The sequence below is a fragment of the Schistocerca serialis genome, chromosome 8, assembly GCF_023864345.2.
Source record: "Schistocerca serialis cubense isolate TAMUIC-IGC-003099 chromosome 8, iqSchSeri2.2, whole genome shotgun sequence".
Lineage (NCBI taxonomy): Eukaryota > Metazoa > Arthropoda > Insecta > Orthoptera > Acrididae > Schistocerca > Schistocerca serialis.
This window is the reverse complement of record NC_064645.1, coordinates 455,846,832-455,863,006: the sequence shown is the minus strand read 5'-3', so window position 1 is coordinate 455,863,006 and position 16,175 is coordinate 455,846,832. Positions and strand designations below refer to the sequence as shown.

The 16,175-nt window shown below is 41.3% G+C and overlaps 1 protein-coding gene across 1 annotated transcript in view; it reads left to right on the top strand.

Annotated features, from left to right (window-relative positions):
* LOC126416548 (out at first protein) overlaps window positions 1-16,175 on the top strand; it is a 69,975-nt gene that overhangs the window by 21,232 nt on the left and 32,568 nt on the right. The window contains exon 4 of the mRNA XM_050084293.1: window positions 2,834-3,017. Coding sequence (XP_049940250.1) covers window positions 2,834-3,017 — 184 coding nt within the window. The remainder of the gene's footprint in view (window positions 1-2,833; window positions 3,018-16,175) is intronic.

Genomic DNA, 16,175 nt, shown 5'->3' with positions numbered 1-16,175 from the left:
GGGCTCAATTGCAAGTTAGTCAGTGAATTTTTGCACCTTGTTTCATTTATCACTTACGATTTCTCTAGTGATGTTTGTTAATATGAAGAATACAGGATCACACTGTTGTTTGGAGTCCACATAAAGCTATAGATCATGTCTAGATTGTTAAGTCTCTTTAAAGTTATAAGGAACACAATGTTATACCACCTGCAAAAGGACTGTTTTAGTAAATCACTGTTGCGCTCGAACCGACCTTTGGATTGATGACGGCAGCACTTAAGCAGACAATGCAGATGTTCAGAAATTCCCACTGCAAATTTCTAGGACTTGTAAAGGGGAGTGAGTACATAACACTTTGAATAGGATCCCATGTCTGGAAACATAGCATTTCCGTTCTACAACAGTTTCAATTCAGATGTGTAACGTGTCCACGTTTGCTGAAGGACATAGAAAAGTCTCTGTGTTGCCTGTTCTCATATGTGACAGGGTAGATAGGATGGTGTGCGATGTCAGATGGTCACCTGATATTGTAATGCATCGGCACTATTTTAAACAAATGTGTTTAAGTGATTAATGGATGTGTCATTATGTTTCCTTTCGAATTGTTACCTAATAATTGTACTGCATCATGCCAAATCCAATTCCTCAAGCAGAAGTGGATCAGTTAAACATCTGAATTGAAACCATTGTAGAATGGAAACAGTATGTTTCTAGATGTTGGTTCCTGTTCAGAGTATTATGTACTCACTCCCCTCTACAAGTCCTACTGTTAAGTCTGTAATGGGAATTTCCCTGCACTCTTTCGATGCTCCCTACATCAATAGTTTCCCCAGTGTTGAATGATGATGGCGCCGGCCGGGGTGGCCGAACGGTTCTAGAGGCTTCAGTCTGGAACCGCGCGACCGCTACGGTCATAGGTTTGAATCCTGCCTCGGGCATGGATGTGTGTGATGTCCTTAGGTTAGTTCGGTTTAAGTAGTTCTAAGTTCTAGGGGACTGATGGCCCATAGTGCTCAGAGCCATTTTTGAATAATGATGGCTTTAAAACATAATCTACACAAGAAGCTGCCAAGATTCTTGGCCTACAATCTGTAATATGTATGTGTTTACCATGCTCTGCCAATTTTATATTGACGCCACAGTCACCTAGTTTGTGTCCAAAGGGAAATTGGCAGCACCACTTGATGTACAAGCCTTGGTGGTTATGTGTTGTCAGCTGCTGAGCTGTGTGTTCTCTGTGCTATTGATTGCAAAGATAGTTTTGACAATATGTTTTGAAACCATATTGCCTGTAAAGTCACTTTCTATTTAATTATATAGTTTCTTTTAATTTACTGTATGGATATCTTAGCTATTTTGATATTTTTCACCTGCAGAGATGTTTCTTGAGAATGTATGTGGACTTTCTTCCACTTTTTTCCTCCTCCTTTATACAGCATAAAACTTTCAGTAAAAAATACTGTGTATGTAAGATATGTGATTAATGTCTGCAGTTGAAGTGAGATTGTGTCAAAAGCTGATTAGCGGTGTTTCCAAATGTGTCCATGCTAATTTAGACCAACACTGAATCTCTTTCAGTTGATCCACGTTTAGTGTTATACATCATAGTGAATTCTTCAGTTGGATTTGTTTTCTGAAGTGAAGTCAAATTTTATCTTCAGTCACTGATATTTTTACAATCTGCTCTAACTATGTAGGACATTTGTGTGCTAAGAATTTAGTTTCACAAAATATATTCAACAATTTTACATTTATATCACAAAGGTGAAGTTGAAAGAATGACATGTAAAATACTCTGTGGAGATAAGAGTTTGTGATAACCTTTTCAACTGAGATAGCAGTTTCCAACTTAGCACCACATGGAACACTCTGATGCAAAACTGGTGAAGGCAGCAGATGGAATATGCGGCCCCCACCAGGATGTCACACACAAACCAGCCAGCACACAGAGACCCCAAACACCGCTGGCCATGACTGTCCCCACCATGGGGGATGATACCCGTTCTGGAGTTGTGCGATTGGTGCTGCAAGCACAGACGAGGCAGAGGATCTCGTGGCCCATGGCTATAAAGACCTGGACAGGACATGAACCTGACACTTTGCCTGAAGATGACAAGTAGGAAACTTGTTGAAACGTTGCCACAGATTGACATCTTAACTCAGCTGATAACTCGAGAAGACTTCATTGAGATTCACTGAGAAAGTGTAGATTCGCATAAAATATTCTATGTGCAGTGTTCCCTCTACCTCCTCCTCCAACCCCCTCTGTCTGGTATCCCATTGTTCTATTATTAATCATGAAAACTTTCTTAAGAAACAATTTCAGCATATTTTAGTAGTTGTTATTTGTGGTAAGACAGTGGTAAAGGTGGAAATCCGACCACCTCTTTCCCTTGACTCCAGTGAGTGCTTCAGTGTTAATGCAAGTTTACTTGTAAAATATTCCTTAATGTTTCTTACGTAGTGCAGCAAAAACATTAAGGCGGCTATTCTGGTATTATTTTTGGGAAGTTGCTCTTTATGCTAGCTCGTCAAAGGATAACTCTGAAACTTACCGTGTTTTCTTTCTTTCTTGTGTGGCAGTTGACAACTCAACACTTCTGCTTTTCAGTGAGTAATCTCCTGTAATGCTACAGCATTTTCATTCTTAAGAGCTTTCCCCAAACTTTCATTAGTCATGTATACAATAGTAGTTTCTCGCGATTCAAAAGTTTCTTATGGGAAGGGCATTATCAGTTATAGCTCCAGTCCATAACTTTGTTTTTAAAAAAACTTGTTAAATGGCTTGCTCACATCAACCACAGTTTTCTGTTTCCTATGCCCATATACTTACAATATTCTTAATTTGCAGAAGAATCCAGGCACTGTAAGGACACCAGAAGAAGACAGGGGACGCGAGAATTTCACAATGGATTTGATTGTTGATGTGAACAAGAGTGGTGCCATATCACATCATATTGCAGCTATGTGTGGAGAAGCATCTGATGCTACATATACCAGAGAGCAAGATTTGCAACTATGGGCAGCACGTCCAGGTCAGTATATATATCAAGCTTTGTTACTAACTGCTTTTGCAGGATGTGCATGCATTATAAAATATTTAAAAGGGTGATATAAAATGGAGGGACATTGGGGAAATTGAGGCATGCTTCTAGGTTCTTTACCACTTGGTTTGAGCAGTGCGTATAGCTTTTGGAATATAGATTTAGATGTAGATGTAGATTGTCTTCTGTACATTTCAGTTCCGCACAAGATTACCCTTGAAATACCTTCAGAAAAATGCTTCACACAAAATTTGTAATAAAATTTCTCTTTCAGAAATGCTTTTCTTGCTATTTCCTGTACGAATTTTGTATCCTCTCTACTTGACCAGTGTCAGTTATTTTTTCTCACAAATAGCAAAACTAATGTTCTACTTTTAGTGTCTCGCTTTCTAATCTGTTTCTGTCAACTTTTGTTTGTTTATTTTATAACATCTTTTCAAGACACTGTCCATTCCATTCAACTGCTCTTCCAAGTCCTTTGCTGTCTCTGACAGAATTGCAATGCTTTTAGCAAACTGAAAAGTTTTTTTTGTTTTTTCTCTCTATAAATCTTGACTAACAGTGGGATAGGCTACAACCTTGTCTCACCACTCTAAGGAATCTCATTTCTGTTCCTTGTATTTGTTTTCCTTGTCTTTTATTCAGTACCTGTGATTTGCTTCCATGTAATAGGGTTGACAATTAAAGTTCTAATCATTGTTCCATAAATTCTTCCAAATATCTTCAACTTAGTCTGCGTATCTAAGATATTTTAAATCTTTTTTTTATATAAAACATGTTCCAAAATCTTTTTGGTGGATTGACATACATGATATAGGCCCAGGATGCAAAATTTCAGTTCTGAAGTCACTAGCCAGTCTAACAACTTTGGTCGCCACACCCCCTTTATCTGAATATGAAAAAATAATCCCCCCTCCATCTCTCTTTATGGAGTTTGTTTGACAGTTTGTTTGTTCGAACAGCATCATATTGTTTAATAGAATACTAAGGTTCAACATAATCATAGCAAACATTAATATGTACCAGTACTATAGCCTAGTGGTCTAACACTTCATTTTTGTGTATCATTGTCTTTCTGCAGAGAAGTTTCACGTATCAATGGCAGCTCTTGAGTCAAACACAGACAGAGAAGGGCATTTACAGATACCAGCAGCAAATTCTCAAGTGTATCTGTTGTCAGCCAAGCCCTGTATTCAGTTTTTAGTCTGTTGTGACAGCTGAAACCTTGCTCACATGAAACTGTGCTCACAAGTAGAACAGCATAAAATCTGAGAACCTGAAGCAGATTGGGGAATCATGCAGAAAAATTTGATTGTAAATCATCTAAGAGTGTGATTCAACATCAGTGAGGGAAACAAAAGTTTGTATTCTGCCCACTCTCATAGCAGAACATTCACTTCCTCATCAAAGAGAATTTGAGTCAAAAACATGAACACCTTTTTTATTTCTTCATTTCAATATTAAAGAAATTTGTCGTGATGAGGCTAGCGTAAGGTTTCAAAAACACACAGAGAGGCAATAACCATCTGATGAGTCAGATTGCAATCTTTGTGTGGTGTCATTTTTTATAAAGTTACTTGTTGCCGTCTGGTATTCTTGCTCCCAAGTCTGAATGATTGTCAGCTGAACATAATTAATTTTTCCTGAAATTTTTCTCCTTGTCCAAAAACCTTTGTTCACTTGGCCCAACGGTAGAGTGGAAGTCCTCCAAAACTGATATGCAGTGTTCAGTTTTCATTTTCAGGGACGAAATAAGCAGTTCCTTATATTGTAGTGCCAGACTTAATGGTCTGTTTCCAGTAGAAGAACAAGAGAAGGTAGAGAAGCATAACAAATTTAAATTTCTTTGTACTTTTCAGCTTTAGCGGCGTCATTCTCATTTCAGTGGGCTACCTGTTCAAGGTTGGTCACATCTTGTTTCTGTGGTTGCAAGAGAGCTTAAACGGTACTCTCTCTCTCTCTCTCTCTCTCTCTCTCTCTCTCTCTCTCTTTGCTTGCTAGCCACCTGATAGTGTGAATATCAGTCAGTTCACAAATTTCTCCTCCTAGAACTTGTACTGTTTTGTTGATCTGTGATAGAATTTGAAAATAGTTCTAACAACCAAGTCAGATGTTTTGAGATGTTCATATGTCCTATGGGGACCTAACACAGCAAGCGGTGTGCGAGTTAATAATGCTTATCAGTTTTGGGAAAAGAGCTTTCATTTGCACAGCTAATCATGATTTGTTTCTAATCTTATTTGCAGCACCATCAGTACCTAAACCTATAATATTACATTTTTCTCTGTATTCACTTGGGCCTATGATCTTATCTAAATAATCTGTTAAAGCTGTGAAATAACCAGTGGAACTGGAGTCTGGTAGCTCTGTTACACCTAAAATGTCCTCCTTGATGTGGCCGCCTTTTGCATTGAGGTACTAGGTCTACAACTTTGCTTCTGCCATTTTTTCTCGAAGTTCGTGGCTTTATTGTGAAAAACTTACCAAAAAAATTATGATTCGTGGTATTGCCCATCACTGGCCACTACATTCTCCCATCTTACAGATAGCATATGAATCCTGAGGCGGAAGAACAGGGCGTCTTTTGTGGGGATTCATGAATCGATTCAATTTTGCACTTGTTCATATGATCGGAAGTGCTGGTCAGCCAGACTGTATGACACTGATTGAAAAAGGTGGTAGTCAGAGAGAGCAACGTATGGAGAATATGGTGGGAGGAATAGGACTTCTCGTTTCAATGTTTCCATGTATATTTTGACAGGTTTTGCGACATGGGGGTTTTGCAACCTGCTGCAAAATTACCTTTACGTGTCTATTGCTGTATTGTGGCTGTTTGTGTTTCAGTGCTGGGCTCAAACACATCTATTGCTTTCGATAATGATGTCCTGTGACTGTCTTTGTCTGTTCCAGTAGCTACGAAAACGTTGTGTCTTCTACCGCCATGCAGACCTTAGACATCAAAATCACCATTCTTAAGGTGTGGAAAACATTCTCTGCACGTTCTTCCGCTGATAATTCCCTGACCATTGGTCTTCCCCAACATTTTAAGAGCCACAGCCGCAGATTTCTTCATGTTAAAGCATAAAATTAAAACTTCTCGCAAATGGCAAGAAATCGGTATGTAAGTTGACGTACTTAATTGAGAACAACATATTGTCACAGATCGACCAATATTTTTAAGGCATTATGTTTGCAGATGCCTAAGCTTATTGTATTACACCTATGATCAACCACCCGAATGCTACTTGCTGCTACTGCTGTCTATTGCAAAACGGCGGAAGCAAAGTTGTAGACCTAATATCTTACATGCACATTTGCATGAACAATTGCAGATTGATCATTGGAACCCTCAATTAGAAGACTGGTGTATTTACAGCTTTCCAATTTGTGTATGAGTACATGCTTCAGTGTGTCCACTATAAAATGAATGAATTCTCTGCACAGTTTTTCATTGCCGTACTGTGCTATCACAGTCACTATTTTCCTGCGAAATGCAGAAGGTGCCCAGAAGGTGCACAAAGTCTTTAAATGGCTTCTCATGCTCAGCAATGTAATATACTACATTAAACAAATATGTAAGGTGAGAAAACATTTGGCTGTAAGTTTTTTAATGCTTCTGGCCATTGATATTTCGTGGATTGTTTCTCTGCCTTTACACATCCAACATTTTCTCAGTGCAATTTACTCTGAGTATGCAGAACAAAGGACTTTTTGTTAAAAAAGGGCGCAGAAAACTTTTTTTACCCACTTCTGGTCGATGTCCCTAGCTTGCATCTGTTCACAGAATTTACAAAATGTTGTTGTGTCATTAAGCAGTAGCCACTCAAAATGGCTTAACTAGTGTCTATTAAATTTCCTTTTGGGTGGGAGTTGTGGTGTGACACTATCATCTTTCCTTTTAGGAGAATAGGAAGATGATATAAGTTGAACACTGTTACTACTGGCTGATTATGTCTCAGAAACTGTAATTTGTTTTTGCTGCTCATGAGGAACATTCACATTGTGTTTCCCACATTAGTCACCAGCTGCACATGTTTCAGTGGATATATTATGCTTAAAAAACACTGTATGTGTGGTTGTCTCTTTCCCATCATGATAACTAATCCGTCACAAAATTAGAAATAATGTATGTGTAGTTACAATAGTGTTGGAAAAGATAGATTGCTACTTACCGTAAAGAAGATAAATTAGCCGCGCAGAGTGGCTGTGCAGTTTGAGGCGCCATGTCATGGATTGCATGGCCCCTCCTGCCGGAGGTTCGAGCCCTCCATCGGACATGGGTACGTGTGTGTTGTTCTTAGCATAAGTTAGTTTAAGTAGTGCGTAAGTCTAGAGACTGATGAAAGTCTATAGACCGATGACCTCAGTAGTTTGGTCCCTTAGGAATTCACACATTTTGAAGACATATTAAGCTGCAGACAAACACAATTAAGACACTTACATAGAGGTTGTGGCTACGGCCTTCATCAGCAAAACAGAAACACACACCATTCATATGCAGAAGCCAGCACACCTCACGCAGTCGTGACCACCACCTCCAGCATCTCGGGCTGGAATGTTGTGTCACAATATAGGTAACCATAAAACGTGAATACCAGAGATAGCAAAGCACTATCATACCATACCATACATTACCGCTTTTCTTAACCAGGACTTTCTTCTTGCTGGCAACACTTGGTATGGCGTATACACACTGCTGTAGTAAGTGAGGTGTGCACGAGTTTATGTTGTCTGTACAATTCTGAACCTCGGCGTAGTGTGTTTAGAAAATAAAATAAAATTTACATGCATGCCTGGATTTCCAGTTGCCAGTTTTTTATTGCCAATGGCAAGCTGATGATAATGAATTTTGCACACTCTATAGGCCTAGATTTATGGTCTAGAGGTAGCACCTTTTATCAGTAATCAAAAGGCCTCGGTCACAGGTTTGAACCCAGCCACTGTTTAAATTTTGAATAAAAATCAGGAGCAATGGTGGCTGCTGACTGTCGGGATAAGAAGTCACCCCCATTCTGCCAACAGCCTTATCAAAGAGGACAGAGGAGCAGACAGAGGTTCAGGACACACTCTTGGCTTTGTGGTGGGAAACTTCCCTGAAAGGCTGAAGAATCAGTAGTGATAAATGGCGTGAGGATGCAGAAGGTAATGAAAACTAGTGCATTAAAGACACATAGTGTGTACCCACAGGACTTGTGGCCTGTAGCTGAAAAAGTGTCATGATCTCTCCATTGGCAAATGATCCCTGAATTGTCCCCTATTCAGATTTCTGTGAGGGGACTGCCAAGGGAGAGGTGACTATGAGAAAAAAATGAATTAAGCAGCAAAATGAAAATGTGCTATGAGTCACTGTGTGGAATGTCAGATGTTGGAATGTCGTAAGGCTCAATCTAGATTAGTGGGTGTCAGTGAAGTGAAGTGGAAGGAAGACAAGGATTTAGGGTCAGACGAGTGTAGGGTAATATCAACAGCAGCAGAGAATTGTACTATGGGAGTAGGATTTGTTATCAATGGGAGGGTGGGGCAGAGAGTGTTACTGTGAACAGTTCAGTAGCCAGTCCAGTAGAAGAGGAATAGACATCTCTAAAAAGGGCAATCACAGAAGCTTGAAAGGAAAATGTAGGTACAAGGAAGGTAACTGCAAAGAAACCATGGATAGCAGAAGAAATACTTCAACTGGTAGCAGAAGAAATTCAGCTGATAGACGAAAGAATGAAGTGCAAAAGTATTTGGGGATATTTAGAAATACAGAGATACAAGTCACTTAGGAATGAAATAAATATGAAGTACTGGGAAGCTAAGGCGAAAGTTCTATATGAAGAAATCAGAAAAGAAATTATTGTTGGAAGAAATGATTCAGCACGTAAAGTTAGAACAGTGAAATTAAACATGAGAGTGGGAAAATTAAGAATGCAATGGGAATTCCACTGTTAATTGCAGAGGAGAGAGCAAATATGTGGAAAGAGTACATTGAGGGCCACTATGAGGGAGAGGACATGTCAGATGATGTGATAGAAGAAGAAACAGGAGGCAATATGTAAGAGATAGGGATACAGTATTAGAATCAGAATTTAGAAGAGCCCCGGAAGGCTTAAAATCAAATAAGGTTGAAGGGATAGATAACATTCCATTGGAATTTCTCAAATCATCGAGGGAAATGGCAACAAAACAATTTTTCATGTTGGTTTGAAGAATGAGACACACCAGTGATACACCATCAGACTTTTGGAAAAACATCATCCATACAATTCCCAAGGCTGCAAGAGCTGACAAGTACGAGAATTATATAACAGTCAGCTTAACAGCTCATGCATTCAAGTTGCTGACAATAATAACAGACAGAAGAGTGGAATAGAAAATTGAGAATCTCTTATGACAATGTTTGGCTTTAGGAAAGTTAAGGACACCAGAGAGAGAGATGTGATGCAGCGTGGAAAAAGCATTTGTCAATGTCAAATGGTGCAAGATGTTAAAAATCTTGAGGAAGGTAGGGGTCAGCTATAGAGAAAGATTAGTATTATGCTATATGTACAAGAACCAAGAGGAACACGAAGAGTGTAAGAACAAAATCAAAGTGCACAGATTGTGCTGGCTGTGTGGGATGCACACAAAGGTTTTTTTAGATGAGGGTCTCTCCATCCAGTCCAGATAATGATAGCTGTAGGAAACGCAGAAGTGTCAATGTAATATCAAAAGAAATGCCTCCCACAGGTGAGAGTATTCAAATCCTAATGGCACCTGCTAAAGCATTTGCAACAAAGTGCCAGAGTTTGAAGCGCTCCTGAAAAGCAATGAAGCTCACATAATACTAGGTACAGAAAGCTGGTTGAAAACTGAAATTGATAATAGTGAGATTTTTTGGTTAAATTTAAGTGTGTATCAGAAGGCCAGGCAAATGGTAAGTGGGGGTGGTGTGTTTGTTGCAGTAGACAAGAAACTCAAATCCACCAAAATAGAGATTGAAGCTGCATGTGAGATTGTTTGGGCAAGACTCAGTATTGGGTGGGCATAAAACGGTAATTGATCCTTCTGTCACCCATCAGACTCATCTCCTGATGTACGACTCGAACCAAACTACTGTAGCTGTATCGTCATTCATTCGACCTACATTGTCTCTCATATTACAATGGACCAACTTTGTTTTGATTTGGAGGTGCGGCCTAAAACTTTTCTCTCCCTTGAATTTAGAGTCTCAAATTTCAGGTGCGGCTTGGATTCGGGAAAATTTTTTTCCTCGATTTCGAGTCTCATTTTTCAGGTGCGGCTTAGATTCGAGTGCGGCTTAGGTTCGAGTAAATACGGTATTTAGAAAGATCTGTTCAAATATACTATATGATTTAAATTGTTCACTACATTAATTTGGCCATGTCTGAGCAGAATCCTCAATCTTTTTACCAGTTTAATTTTGCTTTTGTCACTCATACCATCAATAAAACAATCCTTACGTGCTGCCAGAGAATCTACAGCATGGTACTTGCTTTCCCCTGAAAAAGTCTTACCACTGGGTACTTGTACCATAGGCCACCCCCATACTTCTATTAGCCCCACATAATTCTACATTACTTAATTTACTGTTAACTTTGTCAATTTCTACATTACTCTTTACAGTAACAGCAGCAACATTTTCAATTTACTTAGATAGGTCGCTAGCTGTCTCTAATAATAAAGTTCTGGTTTTATCACAACTAGTCACAATCTTCTGATCCACATCAATCAGAGCTTGCCTTGTCTCATCATTCCTTTTGTCACACAACTGCCTGCCTGAATCAGTTCTACCACTTAATTCAACGGCAACTGCATCAGTCATTCAACTTTCCTTCTATCTCCTCAAATTTTTCTGATAAATCCTGCAATTGATCATTTAATTCTCTAATTCTTGCCCCTAAAGAACTTTCCATATCCCTCATATCAGTTTTTAATTCAGTTCTTAATTCAGTTCTTAATTCCCCCATTTGGCCCTTTAATGATCTAAGCAAGCCACTACATTACCTTCTGCTTCTTTTCCCTGTCCATGTGGGCTCTGAGGCTCATTCCCACTCCCTGTAGCTCAACATCACAAGCCGATTTCTTTATCACCATCTCGCTAAATTCGGACTCCATAGCTAAACTGGTTGTGAGAGAGAGAACTGAGAAATTAATGCACCTGCTGCCAACTCTTAGGTTTGTTGAGACTGCTGCTACGTAACGACTGCTGCTTGATGCTGCAGGCTGCCATATGGTGTGGTGTGGAATGACTTGCAAGTTGGCAGCAGAAGCGGCTCCAGCTCTGGAGTGCGTCGCCAAAGTCAGTGGGTCAATGTTTGGCGGCCAGCAGCGCTTCAACTCCCACTTTGGTGATCGGCAACATCAGTCTTCTTCACTTTCAAATGCAATCCTGCACTGCCTACCGAGCCTGTTCAGTTAAGACAATCCCGGGTGAAAAACCCCCTATTACAACAGTTCTGGGCACTGCACACCCTGGACTGAATAATTAGCTCGAGCTACGTACTATGGCACGAAAATATATGTATTTATTACACTCAACACTCGGCTTAATTGAGTGGCCCAGAGATGTGGCTGGTCTCAATGTTTGGTTATGTTTTTTGTCATAGGGTGCCAGCTCACACCTGTCGTAAACTCAATCTTCTAGCTGAAATAAAAATATAAAAAAAAACCATGCAGGCAGGTATTGCGGTGAAATTAAAAAAAAAAAATATTTAGTCCCTCACGTTGATTTATACACTCCTGGAAATGGAAAAAAGAACACATTGACACCGGTGTGTCAGACCCACCATACTTGCTCCGGACACTGCGAGAGGGCTGTACAAGCAATGATCACACGCACGGCACAGCGGACACACCAGGAACCGCGGTGTTGGCCGTCGAATGGCGCTAGCTGCGCAGCATTTGTGCACCGCCGCCGTCAGTGTCAGCCAGTTTGCCGTGGCATACGGAGCTCCATCGCAGTCTTTAACACTGGTAGCATGCCGCGACAGCGTGGACGTGAACCGTATGTGCAGTTGACGGACTTTGAGCGAGGGCGTATAGTGGGCATGCGGGAGGCCGGGTGGACGTACCGCCGAATTGCTCAACACGTGGGGCGTGAGGTCTCCACAGTACATCGATGTTGTCGCCAGTGGTCGGCGGAAGGTGCACGTGCCCGTCGACCTGGGACCGGACCGCAGCGACGCACGCCAAGACCGTAGGATCCTACGCAGTGCCGTAGGGGACCGCACCGCCACTTCCCAGCAAATTAGGGACACTGTTGCTCCTGGGGTATCGGCGAGGACCATTCGCAACCGTCTCCATGAAGCTGGGCTACGGTCCCGCACACCGTTAGGCCGTCTTCCGCTCACGCCCCAACATCGTGCAGCCCGCCTCCAGTGGTGTCGCGACAGGCGTGAATGGAGGGACGAATGGAGACGTGTCGTCTTCAGCGATGAGAGTCGCTTCTGCCTTGGTGCCAATGATGGTCGTATGCGTGTTTGGCGCCGTGCAGGTGAGTGCCACAATCAGGACTGCATACGACCGAGGCACACAGGGCCAACACCCGGCACCATGGTGTGGGAAGCGATCTCCTACACTGGCCGTACACCACTGGTGATCGTTGAGGGCACACTGAATAGTGCACGGTACATTCAAACCGTCATCGAACCCATCGTTCTACCATTCCTAGACCGGCAAGGGAACTTGCTGTTCCAACAGGACAATGCACGTCCGCATGTATCCCGTGCCACCCAACGTGCTCTAGAAGGTGTAAGTCAACTACCCTGGCTAGCAAGATCTCCGGATCTGTCCCCCATTGAGCATGTTTGGGACTGGATGAAGCGTCGTCTCACGCGGTCTGCACGTCCAGCACAAACGCTGGTCCAACTGAGGCGCCAGGTGGAAATGGCATGGCAAGCCGTTCCACAGGACTACATCCAGCATCTAAACGATCGTCTCCATGGGAGAATAGCAGCCTGCATTGCTGCGAAAGGTGGATATACACTGTACTAGTGCCGACATTGTGCATGCTCTGTTGCCTGTGTCTATGTGCCTGTGGTTCTGTCAGTGTGATCATGTGATGTATCTGACCCCAGGAATGTGTCAATAAAGTTTCCCCTTCCTGGGACAATGAATTCACGGTGTTCTTATTTCAATTTCCAGGAGTGTAATTTGAACAAGTAGTTTATTTTTCTTCACTATATTGACTAAACACACAAAATGCAGTCTGAGGGGCTTTGACATAAGAGCGGCCGTTAATATTGATGCTACACTTCACTATAAAATTCATATGTCGCGGTAATGGCACTTGAAAGTCTGTTCACATTTCACAAAATACACTGTTGTCTGCTGTCCTAAACCACTATATTGTGCTCAGCTTGATCATTTTCGAATGTCGCTACATACATACTTTTCCCAGAACATCACTACCAACCCACTACTACCCCAGATGGGCGGCACATCCGGCTCTTAGCGTCACTCAAACTTGATTCCCCAAAGATGGCCGCCCTGTGCACCCTTGAAATGACTGCCTAACTCAAAACAATGTTTGACAAAAAAAATTACGAATATTCTAAGACTAAGCACACATGATACATTGAAAAATACGGAAAATTTCCTGGCAATAACAATTTAAAGTCCAATTTTCTGTATCTGCCACCATTTTTTTTACAAATAATGTTCTTGTGAGCTAAGTTTGCTTTTCCCGGATTTTATTATACTACACATAAATAAGCAAATAAAAATACATACTTACTCACCTACCTCCTTAAACTTTAGAATGCTGCCAGTAGTTTCAGCTCTTTAAATTTATTACCAAAAACACAGTTTCTCTCAGTCGAATCCCATATTCCGGCCTCTCATTCAAAAATGGTACAGATTCTGCTAAATTGGCTATGATTGCTTGATGCAGCTCTACTAGGTGCATCTGTAGACACTTTGTTTATATTAATCAGCCAAAACATTGCCAAGGTATTAGCTTTTGAACTTTCATAAATTTACAATTTTTAAGACAGCAATAACTTTTAAACTATTATATATTTTTGTGGTGTGTCTAGATAATTTAGCTTAATTTAGCTTTACATATTTTTCTGCCCATGAGTGCCAACTTGCACCTCAGTGTCACTCTTGTTTTTATCAATTTTTGTCTGGAATGTAAATTCCTCCAAGCTCGCACTCAGGTTTTTCCAAGACCGCGTAAATGCTAGCCGCTCGCCACGGCCTTGTAGCAACCGCGCCAGCCCCTCCCTCTGCGGTGGGAAACTGCCGCTCTAATCTCCCCCCACAGCTTGTACGCTCACATACCTCCTAGAGTCTGCTTTCAGCACTTGGTATGGCGCCTTAACTTCACACTACCTGTAACTTTCCCTGTGGGTGTGAACCCTTCACCTCCTTGGCTTTGTGAAACAGCCCATGTTAACCTTAGCCTTCATTCATTTCCTAAGGACACTACTCCAGCCTCACTCTGTTGCTTTCAGTTTTACAACCTTCGCATGGAACATCGCAATAGTACCTTTTGTATACACTGATGGCTCTCGGACTGACTGTGGGGTCAGGTGTGCCTTCATCATTGGTATCAGTTTCTTTCATTATCGGTTTGGAACACAGACTTTTCAATTGTGTCCTCTGCTTAGGCTCACTCACCGCCCTTCAAAGTCTATGTGCGCTGTACACCGCCCATCCATTAGTGCAGTGGGCCAGGAAAATTGTCATTTTCTCACTCTTGGTGGAGTCACTGTGATGATTATGTGGTTCCTGGTCATGTCGATCTGCCAGGAAACGAGCCTGCTGATGCTACTGCCAAGGCTGCAGTCCTCGTACCTTAGCCTGCTAGTTCCTATATTCCCTCCGATGATCTCTGTGTTTCTGTCTGTCAGGAGTTGGTGTCCCTTTGGCATCGCCAATGGTCCTCCCTTCACAGGTAAGCCTTTCACAGCTGCTTGGACGATCTCTCAGCCTTCCTGCCGGGAAGAGGTCATTTTAACTAGGCTGCATATTGGGCACTGCCTTTTTAGCATTGATAAGTAGCGCTACCCCACCACTTTGTACACATTGCACCCAAGTTTTAACTGTCCACCACTTCCTGACGGAATGCCCATTTTTTCTAACCGTTTGCATTCCTGCTTGGGTTCGCTGTTTCAGCCATTTTAGCAAATGACGCGCAGGCTGTCAACCACATTTTATTGTTTTATCCGCCAAAGCAATATGGCGAAGACCTTTTAATTTTTAGTTTTGGGCCTCTGTTGCTGCAAGGTGTCGTTTTTAGCCCTTTCTCCACATTCTCTTGAGGGGAGTTGGAATGCCCTATCCCGACAATGTTAAATTTAGTGACATGGCTTCCCTGTATTTCAGGAACCACTGTAGCCATTGACATGAAACTTTTACAGGACATTAAACTGTATGTTCTGAGTCTACTGAACAACAACAATTGCATTTCAGCCACTGCTTTCGGAAATACAATTTTTTAACTACATGGTTAAAATTTTTGTACACTATTTTTGTATGGTGTTCTAAATAATTCTAATTATACATAACATTATGTTCTTCTTTTTGTTCAGTAGACTCAGGATATGTATGTTATTACTCCCTGAAAATTTGAATACTCTACTCAAAGTGGTTTCTGATATTTAGGGAAAAATGCAGCAGAAAATGTGAATTTTCAGGAACAGCTTCTAAAGTTTCAGAAGACTGTAACTCACTTAATATATGCTTAATTTTTCGTTTTTAGTCACTCAGAAGCACCCTGCACTGTACTATATATTATCCTCTTGATCATTTGCCAATTTTTTTCTTCTTTGTGGACTCCTTAGTGGCCAACTGTGCTGCATACCCTGCTTTATCAGTGCGAATCTTGTCAATCCATTCAAGTTATCTGATGCAGTTTGCTCCAGGATTAATTCCCATATAATGTAGCACTTTCTCCCTAACAGTGTTGCAATAACAGCATCACTGGTCCCTCACTTTAGTGTCTTCATTCCAACAAAAATATTTTTTGGTAAGAGAGTCCATATAAGATTATTGAACAATTCATTGGGATTTTGAGTCTGACCATGCAGACACTTCTTCAGCAATTCAGGATTTGCCAGGTCTCTGTAAATAGGTTTTATGATATTGATGACTGCTGCTGGGATGGAATGTTTTTGGCTGTTTGGCTGTATGAACTGTTTGAGTACCCAGCATTGCGGTAAT